The sequence below is a fragment of the Solea solea genome, chromosome 10, assembly GCF_958295425.1.
Source record: "Solea solea chromosome 10, fSolSol10.1, whole genome shotgun sequence".
Classification (NCBI taxonomy): domain Eukaryota; kingdom Metazoa; phylum Chordata; class Actinopteri; order Pleuronectiformes; family Soleidae; genus Solea; species Solea solea.
The window spans coordinates 16,986,814-17,002,998 of NC_081143.1; the positions used below are offsets into that span (position 1 = coordinate 16,986,814).

The following is a 16,185-nucleotide window of genomic DNA, read 5'->3' on the forward strand; positions in this document are numbered from 1 at the left end:
TGGTTGACGTACGGCTGTAAAAGCCAAGAGGTGCCTACGAAAAAGTTTGAGAAGTGATACGACTGCTACAAAAGCTAAGGGGTGGGGGTGGTGTGGGATGACCTCGGCATCCATAATGGAGAAATACTGGCATTATTTTTGGTAACAACGCAGAATTCATCAGGCAACAGAAGGGCTTGCTTTTCAGACTTGGATTCTTTGGCAAGAATTTTCTTTTTGCACGTCGTGAACATGAGGTAAAGAATCTCCTCTGGCAATACTTGATCAAGTTTCTTCAGCAGTTATACTTCACACTTTGTACTACTGAAAACTCTTCAGAGCGTTGACACTGTCTTAGGGCTTCAACTAACGACTATTTTCATACTCGATTAATCGATTAATGTTGATCACTGTTTCTCAAATGTCTCGCTTTGTCCAAAAACTATTCTGTTTGAATGATTTATTTTTTATATGGAGCAAAGAAACAAGAAAAAAAAAATCACATTAAAGAAGCTGAAAAATCAGAAAACTACAAAACAATCAATCAAACCAATTAATCGATTGTCAAAATAGTTGACAATTAATTTAGTGATCGATTAATAGAGCAATTGTTTCAGCCCTACACTGTCTCATTGATGGACAACAAACCCCCATTATACATAATGTTACTGTATGCTAATGATGGCGAGTACTTACAGTAGCGGTAGGAATCAGAGGCTACCTAATGATACAATACGATACGTGATACATGGTCCACGATACCAATAACATCACAATATGGCGATTCTGTGATAATCGATATATTGCGAGATATAGCGATACATCACAATATCTGCCTGACTGTATACATTTAAAAAGCCATTATCTCACAGTAAACTCCCTCTTCTTCAACCAGGTAACTTCTGCCCAAGTTTCCCATCGCCTGGCGAGTGAAACCGGCATGGACTTTACTTTAGAGCACCTTGATTTGTTAATTAAAATATCGATATTTGCCCTGGTGCCTCAATTATCGTATTTCAAATCGATATTACACATTTTAACACACTGAGTCCAAAGAGAAAAAAACATATGTAGTAACATTTTCAAAAGAATTTAACAATATAGCTGAAAAGCAAAACTTTCACTTGTACAGTACATCTGACATGATGATGATTTCATTATTGTCTGCACAGTAGAGCTTAGTTTAGTGAGAGAAACAGGGCTGTAACGGGTCAGACAGACTTTAGGGTGAGTTATGATCGGTGTCTACACTGGACATTACAAGTGTGTACGGGCAGATGAGTTACAACGTGATATTACATTTTTTGCAACTTCTCTTCTCCTTTGCCTTATTCCATGTTCTGGCTGCCTTAGGCGACTTCTTCTGAGAAATAAAACTCTGTGAAGGAAAGGAGGATGATGAATGGTTGATCGTGTCGGTTTTACTGGAGCTTGGGCTCCATGTGTCCCCAGGCCTTAAGCCTATTCAGAGCAAGAACTCCCCTCCTCTGCTTGCAATCCCCAGTAAGAGGAGATTGAAAAGCCCTAAGAACATAGATGTGGGATGAGGAAACACCCACACACACACACTTCATTTGTGACACATCTCCTTTGTGAACCTGTCTGTCAACCTATATATTTTTCTCTTTCTTTGTATGCCCGAAGGCAACTGTTTGGAGCCTGCAGTTGGCAGATGATGACCTCCCTTATTTCTCTACACAGTCAAAAGAAGGCGGACCGAGATGAAAACTACCTCTCTCTCTCTCTCTCTCTCTCTCTGTCCATCATACTGTAGTTGTGCTTGTATAAACCAGACGGCGATTTGATTGGACATAATTATAAAGAGACACATTTCTACCCTGACACGTAGACTATTATCTATTTTTATTTGATCACATTCACTATCCTATTGAAATCACGTAATAGATTTTTCAGGCATGTCAATTTCAGAGAATAAAAAGCAGAAAAATATACAGATAAACTGACAACGGAATCGCATATCAAATTACTCTCTTAATTATGCTCTCAGTTTTATGAGCTCAGCACAGGAGAATAAAATGCATTGCTCATAATGATGAATTAAAATCTGATTGTTTTCCCTTTCCATCACTGTTCAACAATAAGTGACTTCTAGAGATTGCCGACTTTAACAAATGGATGACTTGTCCACTCACCCCTCAAAACCTGTCATAAAAAAATACTATACGCCCCTTCTCATATTTTAGAAGGGGTGTTGTTTGTCTTTATTTGCATCGTAAGCTGCCAATTCAAAACATGAAGCTCATGCTCTGGCTGGTTTATCTGTTCGGGCTGCTCGAGGAACATGGCAGCACAAGATGGCAGCCTCTAAAAGGCGTATTCTTTGAAAACTAAGACATCTTTATTATAAATAGATGATACACCTATACAAACATATTAATGGGTAGTATATTCTATCTCTGTCAATAAACCCTCCCAGATGGACCTTTAAATCTACCCTCAACATCGCAGGCTTCAGTCAAATAAATCGGGTGTTGATTATTAGATCGTTGTATCATTCTTGGTCTTCCCCGGCTACTTGCAGATTGGGTTTGACACTACTCTAGCAGGCTGTATCATAGCTATCAAACTACCATTACAATAATAACTTTATAAGTGCACAGCAACTATTATGACATAAAATAAAATTAAATATTAGTTAAACAGGTGTTACTTATACCACTTGTATAAGGCTATGTACATCCATTAATGTAACTGGTAAAACCTGTGATCTACAATTTAATATCAGTGGACTATGTGGATTATAACAAAGACCTATTAACAGTTAGCGATGACTGGTGTCAGTACACTGTGGGGTTGTATAACTCTGTGTTGGAATTCCAAAAACCGCCTCTGTTTCAGTTTGAAGTGACAAGTAATAATGGCTAAAGTCAGTTAGAACTGACCTGGACAAATCTTATTTAATTATATTTAAAAAAAACAAACAAAAAAAACATCAACACTGAAATTAAAATGTGTTTCCCATGGAGAGATTCTGGAAATTTGTCCACCCCTTTGCGACTTCTACTTTGAAACAAATTAAAACAAATGACAGACTTTAGCTGTACCGTCATTAGTTATCCACCTAGATATTCCCCTGCTATAGGCAGTAAAAATGAAGAAAGATTAAAAAGAAATACAAAGCGTGTTATTGCTTTTTTTTATTATTAATGCAGGCATGCAAAGATGAACAGAACAGACAGAATAGTGAATACTGAAGGGGCATAGGCTACAGCTTGTCCTATTTGTATTTCTGAGACACAATAGTGTCATACAGACCAATTAGGGGTAATGCAGAAGACATGTGTCAAAGCAACACTAGTAACAAAAGACTGAGTCACCCAAGGGCCACAACTCTTTTTTCCCTACTCACTGCTTCCAATCTGAGACAAGGGAGACGAGAAGTCATTACAAGGTGTGCACTCTCTCGTGTGTATGTGTGTAAAGGATTTAGAAGTAAGTGTAGGGGTGATGAAATACTGTAAAAAAAACTGGAAAGTTTCCAAAAAGAACATGGATTTCCAGCTTCGAGGGAAACAGACTATAGGAGGAGAAAAGAATGAAATTAAGAGACAGAACAAGGGACAGATAGAAACAAAGGTAAGAGACAAAAGAGGGGGAGAGTTTGTTTTGGCCAAATCAGACACTTTAAGTTGAGAAAATGATGCAGACTTAGCAAACCACTCAATGACGTGCTCTAATTTTTAACAAAGACACATACCGACACTCGCACGCAGAACATCTACCACAGCTGATGTTAATGTGCTACAGTTTCCCCTTAAAGAGGGAGCAGTTTCACACACCTCAGCATGTTTTCTCAAATGAAATGTTTGAGATTTTTTAAAAGAACACACTTCTACCCCACATTGACAACCATATGCATAATGTTTCAGCTGCTCCGCGAAATGTTTCCACCCAAAATCTGCATCGTTGCTAAAATAAAGTCAGAAAGAAAACAAAAAACAGAAAATGATATACAGTAAGTTGAGGGAAAAAAAAATATAAGGGAAATCAGCAATGTCAGGAAAGCAAGAGCAGTCTAATTGCGTCGGAGAGGCAAGGGAGTCATGATTGGAGTTTTAAAGAGGATTTGTGTGCATGTGTGTGCTCCTGTCTGCTTAGCCTAAAAATAATAAGGATAAGGTGGCTTGTAGCCAGCCTACCAGAGCCAGGGGGAGGTGATGTGAGGTCACTGACTCCAGTCTCTCTGCAGGTTTTACTTCAGTGATGGTGCTAGGTGAGAGTGTGGGGTTAATGTGCCAGTGATGGCTGGAGAAGAGACATAGGGAAACAATGAGAGTAAAAGACAGGGAGGACAAAAGGGAGGATTTATGAGGCACCACGAAACAGATGAAGTGAGACTTTTTGTGGTGAGTCAGGAACCGATAAGATGTGATGAGTAACAATGAGCATGAATACAGGAAAAGAAGGATCATCCATTTAGAGTCCCGCTTTGCTGTTTAACACTCAATTAGTTATGCAAGGACTGCTGAGTAAACTCTATGCCATTCAACAAAACAATCTAAAACCTTACAAATGACCAAATCAGTGGAGTTTTTGAGAGAAAACATGTTTGTTCTGTTGAAAACGTTGTACCTACAATGTCTTGATCATCCATTCATTATACGAGGTCAGAGCACATCTACTCCAGTGAGGTTAAGAAAGCGATGAAAACTGAGATGCAACGTCAGCTAAAAGTACTTAGAGGACACTGTTGGATAAGTAAAACACTTAAAAGAAGGTGAAGTGACACAGGAAACTAAAACACAACAATGGTCAAAGTAGAGCACCACGAACCAGAGAGCAAAATACAGAGTAAAATATGTGTGCTATCTGGACACCATCCAATTTTATGTGGCGTTATAGAACCTCAGTCGATAGCTCTTTTTGCATTAATCTCTAGGGTTATGCAAGCCATCTCTGCACCGAAGACTTAAAGCAATGAGCTTATGATGCAAACTAGCTGAAGTTCGTTGATAGGACGCTGCTGCTGCTGCTGCTGCTGTAACACAGGGATTCTCAAGAGAATACAGAGTGCTTCTCTTACTACTGTATAGATAAAGCCCACAGCGCTACCGATCTGGCTACTGACCATTTGCCAGCCCTGCTTTAACACGAAAGGCATTAGAGGCTTTTAACATTTACAGACAGTATTTTAATACACCGTTAATGGTCAACAACATTGTCAACAGTGAAGCTAAAATCGTGACGCAACAACACAAAACCCTGTTCACAGCTCAACACTGCAGATGATTCTCAAAAAGAGCTTTTAACAACCAGGAAATTTCACTCTGGGAAAACCTCATTAATGCTCTTTGAGATTTGCTTATTAAGTGAATAGTTCAGCTGTGCGACTGACAAAGGCAGAAGGGAAGAATAAGCGATGAGCAATACCACTGTGGTGGTTTTGGAAGTTTTGTGTTTGTAGCATACTGTATGCTCTAAATATAGACATTGAAACGTTGGTAACAGCTCACTTTCCCCATCTATTTCACTGAACTGTGCATGGCCTACACAAAAAAGCAGATGAGACTTACTGTATTCTCAAGAAGAGCAGAAGAGGCCACGCCCCTCACCCTAAACTTGTAGGGCTAAACTGTCAGCCCTACGCCTGGATTTGCTCTGTTTTGATTTAATCTCTTAACTCCCCTCAAATCTGAGGTTGGGCTGAATCATTCGGGGAAAATATCTAATTGCAATTTTTCTGACAGAAATTCTGACATGATTGTATACAATATTCTTTTTTAAATTGGCATAAAACATACAACAATCAAAATAAACTAACAATTATTATAACTATTAACTGTTACTGCCATAACTTGAGTTGTCAGTGTTTCACACTTATCCCAACTGAAGGTGATATCTCAGTTGCCATGGAAATTAGTATCTGGTATAGTTAAGGTTGAAGTTGCAGAGACACAGAGTAATCGCCAATACATGTCTCCAGTACAGTGAAATAGAAAAAAGCGGTGCTTATGTAACAATTTTGTTATATCTATTAGAATATTCATGATCAAAACGTTGACGGACCTCATATCTGGTGTGATCCCACTGCAAAACATTTGTATGTAGTGCGTTTGCATATTCTACGACTAAAAGTATAGCGAAATATCGTATTTATTTTAGACATTCAGAGTATGCTGATGCATGTGCAGTTTTTGAACTTGCTTTTCAAATTTCCATTTATTTGCCTTGAAATCTGTGAGCTCATGCTTGAAACTAACATGCTGTGTTTGCGTTCAGACGGCAATGCTCTCTGTGTAAAAGCTACATTTTAGGACCAGAGGAGGGAAACATTTTCACTGCAGTGACACTTGGGATTGTTCCAAGATTCACTTTGACAGCCCAGTTGGTTTCTTTAAGTAGCCCTTGATGTCACATCAGACGGGCACTTGATGGTCACGTGGGACACTCAAGTTCCTCTATAGTCAGCCCAAGAATTGTCAGCTCCTCAACAGTGCTGCTTTAGTCAACCCAACTGATTTGGAATGCCAATGAAGCCAAATGTTACCTCAAGCCTATATACTGTATCTGACCCTGTCCCTATTATTATCACCAACGCCCCCCATTTGTCCTTTCACCCCAACTGGTCGAGGCAGATGGCCGCACATGTTTGAGTCTGGTTCTGTCAGCGTTTTTTTTTTTCTTGTTCATTGTGTGAACGGTTGGCTTTCTCTTCTCGCTATAACATTGCAAAGGTGTCTGCCTTACTATGTACAGCGCCTTGAGATAATGCATGTTATGATTTGGTGCTATACAAATAAAATTGAGATGAATAAATGTGGAAAGATAAGAGAAGAAAGAATATGGCACAATACTAAAAATAACAAAGGCTTGTGTCTTGTACAGCCAATAACACACACAAGTGTGTGTTTGCTGCTTTTCTGTGAAGTGTGTGGCGCTCTGTAAAGAAAACACTAAGAGCATGGGTTCAGATACGCATCAAACAGTGTAGGCTAGACTTAATAAAATAGACCAAACACTGTAAATGTGGCATTATGGTGCAGTTAAGGTAGGCGATGTGTGAAAAGCAAAATGAAAAAGCTAACGACCAATAGAAAACACGTCATAAGGCAATGTCCACTTTTAGCTATAAACAATGGTCACCTTTTATTCTTGGGATAATAGACGTACAGTGCTGTGAAAAAGTATTTGCCCCTTTCCTGATTTCTTATCTCTTTGCACATTTGTCACACTTAAATGTTTCAGATTATCAAACAACAAACAACAAAAACAACATCAAACGACAACAAAAAATATCCAAACCTACATAACCCTATGTGGAAAAAGTAAATGCCCCCAAAACCTAATAACTGGTTGTGCCACTGTTAGCCGCAACAACGGCAATTAAGCAATTGGTTAACCATAACTAGGATCATTGTACTGCTGGAGAACTGCACCTCTGCTGCTGCTTGACTGACTAGTACTTGCTCATTGTGTGAACTGTTGGGGTTCTCTGCTCTCCTTGATGTTGTCAATGTACAGTGCCTTGAGATAATGTATGTTATGATGTAGCGCTATACAAATACAATTGAATTGAATTGAATTGAATTGAATTGCTGCAGAACCCAAGTGTACTTCAGCTTGAGGTGACAAACTGATGGCTGCATCCTTCAGGATTTTTTGGTGGAGAGCAGAATTTGTGGTTCCATCAATTACAGCAAGTCGTCCAATTCCTGAAGCAGCAAAGCAGCCCCCAGACCATCACACTAACACTACCATGTTTGCCAATTACTTTTTTCATTACTTGGGTTATCTTTGTCGTATATTTAAATTTGTTTGATAATCTGAAACATTCAAGTGTGACAAACAGGAAGGGGGCAAATACTTTTTCATAGCACTGTACGTGTGTGCAGTGTGTTGCAGCTGTGTCACTGATCTGTTGAATCTTACACCCAGGGAGAATGTCTGCTGTGTGCTTGCTGCTAATGTAATCACCTTATATAAAAATGGATGTAGTCTTCCAGTTGCAGAGCAAACTCCCATTTTGAAGAGATTTTGCACTGCTGCCATGACAGTTTTTGCAACCAGAAATCCACAGATGTCACCTGCAACCAGGTCACTACTGGACTGGTTGCAGGTGTCCAGTCCAGTAGTGACCTGGACTGGACACCTCTAAATGAGAGCATAATTCACAATCGTGACATGATGTGCTATTTAAAAAGTAGTGATTGTGACATTAACTCCTCAGGCAAATGTTTAATGTTGATGTTGATGTTATGAATCCCCATAGTACAAAATTCAATATTAAGATATACTATATGTAGAGTTTATGTGTAATACCAGGGTTCTGACCATCCAACTTCACGATCACTGTTGCAGCACTCTTTACTCCCTCTAACACTACTACATCCTTGACAATGAATTTGGCACAAAATTCAGGTTGTCAGGCTCACTTGCTCAGTTAGCCCACAATGTGAAAAGTGCGCACTCAGCAGATGGCCACGATGCAAAACATCTGTATGGAAATAACTTGTGTTTTTGTGCAGGTGTCTGTGTGCAAATAAATGGTGCATGAGAAGTTGAGTCCAAAATTTAAAAAAAAGAGATGAGCCTTTAAAAAAATCCACTGCACAGAACCAACATTTGCATATTTGAATAACAAGACTCCTGCACCAACTCCACAAATGCCAAATCAGCACTTTACTCCTCTTTCTTCCCTACAGGCGCACATGCTCACCTGCACAGTGGTACCCGTGATAGTGTGATATGTTTACACTGTCACAGAAAAGGGGGAGAATAAAAAGAATGTCTCCGTGTGTCATCCCGAGTTACTGTTTTTGCCGATAAACTCTATTTTCACCTTCCGCCAATGTCTACGGACCACAGTACATTAGTGAGTCTTTTTGTGCTGTGTTTATGCATTTCTGGTGAATAATGTCCTGCCACCTGACCGCAGCATTCACTGGAAAACACAAACCAAGCTGAATGTTATACTGTATAGCACAACACAATCATCACAATCTGAATCAGCCCCTCAGTGGCCAATTACAACTATCCTCTGCAACCCCCTCAGCCAATAACAAATCTCAGTCATGGCCAAAAAATGTGTATCACATTCTATGAGCGCACACACACACACACTTGTAAAGACACCTTTGTGCAGTTGTGGAGGTGGATAGACCTGAGGCACTTCTTGTCCAGTTTTGTTCTAATGCTGGTCAGTGTGGCCCAAAGGAAAGCAAAGCTACTCGGTTTTGTCCATTTGTCCACCTGTCTGTCTTTGGGGCAAAACACTTTCAAAAGTGCTCCGATATCTCTCTACACGTTTTTGGGAGAGGGAAGAACACTATGTCTACAGACAACTGACCATATCCTCTCCATGAGAGAACGTAGGTAGAGAACAAGTCTACGAATCACCAGCCACATGCGATCAACACAAGACATGTTTGTTGATTTGCATTTGAAGAATATCTTAAACTGTAATTGCTGACAGGCTTCACGGACACTGCTCTTTACACTAGAATCATTGTTTTTTTTTGCCCCATAATTGCTGATTATAATTTAAATGTTGTCAAGAGTTGCCTTAAAGTTTGAAACCTCAGTGACGTTGTATAACTACTATTATTGCAAATATTACTATCATTTATCCTGTCCATTTTCTGATGAATGGTGTTGACGACTGCACACAAAGTCAATATGTGAGTAAAAGGTGTGGAACGTATGAAAGCTATATTGTTACTGGAAGACTTTCTGAACATGAACGTGAGCCAAAGAATCGATAAAACATTTCACAGATTTGGGGAGAACATAGTATAAGCCAGCATAAAAAGATGTGGTGAATATGTGTGAACCAGACAGCATTATAAACTCTGTTATTTGTGTTACTGAAGGCAGCAGCCAAAACAGATGACTGTGTCAACTGGGAATGATAAGAACACACTCTATAAGGTTTCTTTTTTTTTCCAATCTTGCAAAGCAAACCATGTGGAAGGATTGATATCAGGAGCCACATTTGATGTGCAATTTCTCACACGAGTATTTTTTTTTTATGTTCCAAATGCAGTCTGAAGAAACATTAAACTGTTTTCCCGAGTAATCCAAAGCTGTGAGATATTTTCCCACTCAAAGTCATTTCATGTGGGCCAAAAAGGGGCAAATTATTTCTTCATGTTGATGCACGAGATTATGTTCGGGGTTGTGAGAAATATCAGTTTAGAAATGTGGGTCCCAAGACACTACAGTGACAGGTGCGCAGTAAAAACGATCCTGCAACCCATTTCAAATCTGACAGCAGAACTCGGCTTTAGCGCAAGTCCCTGCCATCTCTAAACTCATTCTTTAAGTACAAGATTATTCTATATTTTCCCCACTCTCTTCTGGTCCCTGCAGATTTGTTATACGTCTACAAAATGCGACAGCCTGGGATTCAACACAATTCTTCTGTGATTTGTGGGAGTTGTCGCAGGCAATGCTCGGTGTAAAATGCAGAGTACCGTAGAGGGGTCTCTGCAGACATCGTTATATTGATCAATGTGCTATGCCACCGTCATGGCAGTGATGAGTGTTGGCAGAAAGACAAAGACTATTGGCACAATCAAAGATGTTGCCCCTCCAAAGTATGAATCGGTGAATATGAATGAAGTCTCCTCACACTCAGCTGTTCAACATAAGTCATTCATCTTCAGTGATTTATTCAGTGTTGGCCACAAAGAAGATATTGTAAAGCGTGGACAGGACAAGACTGAGGGGTCTCTCCCAACGAGATATATTGCCATCCATCCTCCGTCTATGGGTGTGTGTGTGTGTGTGTGTGTGTTTTGGCTCTACAGCTGTATCCGTCAGCAGAAACATGTGAGGGTGCTGATGCAGGGGATAAAAAGACAAGTGCAGTCACACTGACAGGAAGCTGCTGCGTGCATCAATATTGGATCAATACAGCGACAAATATATCAACAGGACCTCGGGGCTCTCATGCCTAATCCTTGGGTTAAGTGGAAATTGGGTGTAATTAGAGCACAACGCTCGCTTACACATTCTGAATTATAATATGTGGCGGTGAAAGAGCACAGTGATAATGGGGAGGATTGCGAAAGGTCATTGGTTTTTTGTCACAGCTGTCATCAAGGGTTATACTGCGGCAGACACTGTGTGTCCTGTGTTTAACTGCATGACACTAATGGACAGGTGTCAAACTTTGGGTTTCATTTACCATATTGTTATAACCTTAACCCTGTCAATCAATAAAACATTCTTTTTTTCAAAGCAAGCCGGTTTGCTGAGTAATTCCTACACGGACACAGTGGAATTGCTCAAGTGGAGAAATGTTTTCAGCATTAACTGTTCAATCATTAACAATTTGAACCGCTGATATTTACACACTGCCTGTAGCCCTGGTTTTTGGAGCCATAAGAGAAATAGTTCGCTACAAGGCAACATTTTGGGGGGGGGGGGGGGGGGGGACAACCACAGGGTTGATTTGATTCATTAGAAAAGACGGTTCTTATCTCTCAAATCACACAGAAAAATATGTCAAGCCAGCATTGGTTTGGTAAATAATTGGTGAATAGTAACTACTCACCCCTGCAGCTCCTTGACAGACATGGAGATCTTCAGGTTATGTCCCAGAACATGGAGAGCTGTGAGGATGTCAGCCCACTGCACCATCTCTCCCAGTGGACCTCCCTTCAGCACCTTGGGACTGAAAACATCTCCAGACTCCTCAGTCAGGAAGCCTACATGGATCAAGATCTACAAAAAAGACAGAGAAATATTGTATTGTGGCAGAGGGTTGAAGCTGAATCGACTTTACTAGATAATATAGGCCGATACAGTCATTTCTCAGTGTGTACAGAATTATTCATTATTAATCTAGATATAAATGTTAAATACTTTACAGACAACATACCAAGTTGACAGTCATAATGTGTTTTTATAGAGCAGAGTATAATAATTTAACCAGATTCACATTATACTCTTTATATCCGGCATGTGTGTGTTCTGACTTAAGTTAAGCTCCTTGAAAGTTAATCCCCAGCAGTTCAAACTGTTTTAATGAGTTTGCGGATTTAAATCATTGCAATTTCAGTCTCTTCCGAAAAGAAATTATATATATTAAAAAAAAAAACTGAAAACGAATTCTTTGAAATCCTCAATGACGTATCCCATCGTGTCCCAATGCAAAACCGTGCATGTAGGAATCCCGTCATTATGGACTACTACTCGAAGCAATTTCTGAGAATTCATTGGGGAAATCGCCTTAGTTGAAAAACATCCTCCATCATATGTGAAGGAATTATCCCAGTTTACGTTGCATGTGCAACTCACGACTGCATAATTAGCGCAAACCCACCGAAGAATTTGCAACAAGTTGCTTTTCACACCGGATTAGGCACAGTCATGTCCAAATGCTGCTCTGCTGAGTAATCCTGATGAGCTAACACAGCATGAACACCCCCCGCTGTCCTTGCTGGCAAATGGAGCAAACACCTTTCCCCATGCAACATGTCTAATGAGCTCAGGGTCAATATTGGACAGAATGGACTGAAAGTTTTGATGCTTTGCAACGTGTATGCACGTCCTGTGACTATATGCACAGCTGTGGCGGTAATGATGAAACATTTCAAATAGCAAGTATGCAAGCATGCGGCAAAGCTCTCCCTTATTACGCTCTGCCTCCTCCCATCATATTACATTTTCCTCACTATGTGCTACGTTATTGTAGGAGCCAATGCTACTCTGCCATCATACAGTATAACCGTGATTATGGAAAAGGAAAACAGCAGCAAACCTCTGAACAAGTCGTACAGTTAAATTTGTACATACTGTTTTAAGAGGTTGTTGTTACAGCCTTAGGCGGGTCATTATATTGATGATGCACAGTTAATATGGTACAAAAATGTGTAAAATGTTGCAGTGTCAAGCTCCAGTGAGACTCCAGCTGGCATGAAAACCCCCTGATCTAATAAGCCTGCACTATTAACTTCTGCTACATAAAAAAAGATGTGGAATGTAATTACAGATCAGGTGGCAGATGATGAGTGACAATTTATGGAACCAATACTATTTACTTTCTTGACTTAGTGGAGGCAGTGAGGTTGCGTCACAAATATTTTCAATGGCACTGTAATGTAAACAGAAGGAGCTGAATAACTGTGAAGTGGATTCTATACACAGGCGTCCACAAATGCAAAGTTAATCGGGAAAGAGGTTTATCTGCTCAAAAGCAATTTGTGCAGATAATCTGAGCTGCTGAGGGGGTTTCACTATCTCTCTAATAGAGCGTGTTAATCTCCATTTGCTGAAGTCAATTCTGTTGTAGGTGAAGAAAGAGTGGCGTTCAATTAAACATTTCAGAACAACTCGAGAGAAGCAACCTTTATATCACAGAGTAGGAATCAATAGCTTGAGTAAAGAGGGGAGACAAACTAGTGTGGGTGGTTGGCACTGTTTCTCCCCTGCAGATCACCAGTACACACACTTGCCGCCAACTCAATCTCGCATATTTGCTCATGGTCTCACTTGGAAATGAACGGCTGGAAAAGCCACATAATGGGAAGTTAGCAACAGAGGGAGCGACTCTGAAGCTGAAGCTGCACTTCACTCATGAACCTCTGTATCACAGCCAGCTTCCTCTCGCAGGAAAACCCATCACAGGCAACGGAGGAGGCTCTTTATGTCGTGGACTTGTATAGATGCTGTGGAATATTGTTAATTTGTGTTTGATTTTCTCCACGCTGACTTCCATCTATGAGCTCCAGTCAGAGTCGTGTTTGTGTGTGTTCAGCATGGATGCCCACACTCTCGCCGTGCGCTCAAGGGATTCTCAACAGGATCTTAAGCTGCTCTCTACAGTTAATATCCCTTGGGGACTGAGCACAAAAACCTGCCAAACCCACTGAGACAGACAGAGAGGTATATACATAATTGTGCTCAAAGCTCTTGCTCACCTTTGCACCCCATCTGCCTGCTTATGTGTTCATGTATAGTCCTTTTCATGAAACTTTTAAACAGCAAAGCGAGGTCCTTTCACAACATCCTCTTCATTCTGAATGTGGCTTGTTGATTATTTAACTGGAGTAAGCTGTTTAAATCTGTTTATTTATGTCGTTCATGTGCTGATGGGAGAAATGGTTTATGGGCTATAATAAGAGTATGACTCAAACAAAAAAATCATTGGAAAGTTTGACCCTGTTCAGTCATGCACTGTGGCCCTTCTGAAGGTCGCAGCTGTCTGATAAAAAAAAAAAAAGTCCATGGGTGGCAACCCAAGCCTACCCTCAATTTAACCTTCTTTCCTTTCCTCCTCTACAGGCTGCTTTCTCTTCTTCATTTCTCCTCACGTCTTTCCTTCTTCACTTATCGTCATATTCCTCCATGCTTCCTTCCCCTCCTCTTTCCTTGTCTCTTCTACTTTTTCCTTACCAAACCCTCGTCACATACTCATTCTGTCATTTTCCTCCTTTCAATGTCCCATTAGTCTCTTCCTCTGTGTGGACTTCATCAGTCAGCGGTCAATGAACACTCATATGCTGACAGATACACTAAATGTAAATGCTCAGTGTGTACTGTGCAGGCACAGACGAACACAGACGACTGCTGAGACACTTACGATAAGATGCAGCAGCAAAGACAGTAAAGATAATACATAATAAACATGCGTTTCTGCACTACTGTCTCTTAAAATATTCCCAATACGCCACAAATTGATTAAATGTGTCTCATTGTCTAAATATTATATTTATACATAATATTTAAATATTATTTATACAATATTTATTTCTGAAGTCTGCACTATAAGCTTTACCTCATTCAGTATATTTTGTGTTTTTACGACACAACACAACATGTACCCTGAGGTAAAGTGTCCTTATCAGTGCGCTGCTCAGAGAATGAAATTTGCTACCCGCTGAATGAAATGTATGATGTTTCTTTTGTCAGTCTCGTGCACACCTACCCATTCGTTACCTGTCCTTGATTCTGCTGCTGACAGTTGAAACGAATTGTCTTGCTTTTGTTATGACTTTCCATCTCATGCTCGTTTTGATCTCCAATTAAAGTGCAACTAGACCAGGCGTGGCCTGAAATCTGACAACTAGTTGCAGCTGTCTTATGAGGTGCTGCTTTGAGTCTGGGACAATGAACCTCGTACTGATTAGACAACAGAGAGGGACTAAAGTAGCCAATGGCAAAATTTGAATGCAGCATGTAAGCTCATAATTTTTATGTGTAATTTATTTTACATTTAACTGTCAAGATTTGCACCTATAATAGCATATAATACAGTATTACTACAATAGAATAGAATAGAATAGAACAGTATTGTCCACCGAAGTGGACATTTGCAATTTGAAATCATAAAAGGAGACATACAGAAAATCATAAAAACAAGAGAAGGAAATGAAAGACTATTGTAAAAGACACGAGCAAGAGTTTTACAGAAAGAAAACAAGGAAACTCCAGTGAATCAACAGAGCCTCTTTGAAATAGTAAAGACTGCACTTGAGCAGAATGAAATGGGGAATTTGTCAAAGGCAGAGAGGTTAGGTAAGCTCTGGGCCACAGTCACTTTCTATTGGACAGATTTGTCTGAGGGCCGACTTAATTAAAATTTGAGCTTGTTTTGTTTTTTTTAGTTCAGATTAATATTTTCATTAAGAAAGGTAAATTTGGGTCTAGCAGACAGAGATTTAATTTTAAAATAAAATGCATGAGGTTCTGCCCTTGGTTTTTATTGCAGTGATGTCCAATTAATATGCACATAAAAGCATGCACATACACTCTGATCACACACACACACACACACAGCTAATTATTGTGATGAACAGCTTTTGACAGCCAAGGCTAACTCTTAAAAACACCAGGACATCTGTTGTTGAAATAGCAGCAGTAGGTTTTAAGGCATATTTGCTGTTCAAGCAGCCACAGAACCATGATCGAGAAATTACATATCCCCCCAGTGCACTACAACAAAGAGGGAAATCAATCACAGTGGCAGATGACGATTTCCACACTTGTTAACTTATTTTAGAGAGGGAGAGAGAGAGAGAGAGAGAGAGAGAGAGAGAGAGAGAGAGAGAGAGAGGGAGGCAGAGAGAAACATTTTTGTAGAAAAGAAGTAGAATACGTGCTCAATCTGCCATCTGACACGAACTCATTCATCTGTAGTTTTTTTTCTTAACTAAGGAAAAAATGGAGTATAATTGGTAGTGAAAAGGAAGCTATATATGCTGCAAGAAGTTTACAAAACCCCTGAAGTTTTAATCACTC

The 16,185-nt window shown here is 39.9% G+C and overlaps 1 protein-coding gene across 1 annotated transcript in view; it reads right to left on the reverse strand.

The window, feature by feature from the left end:
• LOC131467158 (alpha-1,6-mannosylglycoprotein 6-beta-N-acetylglucosaminyltransferase B-like) overlaps window positions 1-16,185 on the reverse strand; it is an 88,881-nt gene that overhangs the window by 34,481 nt on the left and 38,215 nt on the right. The window contains exon 8 of the mRNA XM_058640898.1: window positions 11,498-11,667. Coding sequence (XP_058496881.1) covers window positions 11,498-11,667 — 170 coding nt within the window. The remainder of the gene's footprint in view (window positions 1-11,497; window positions 11,668-16,185) is intronic.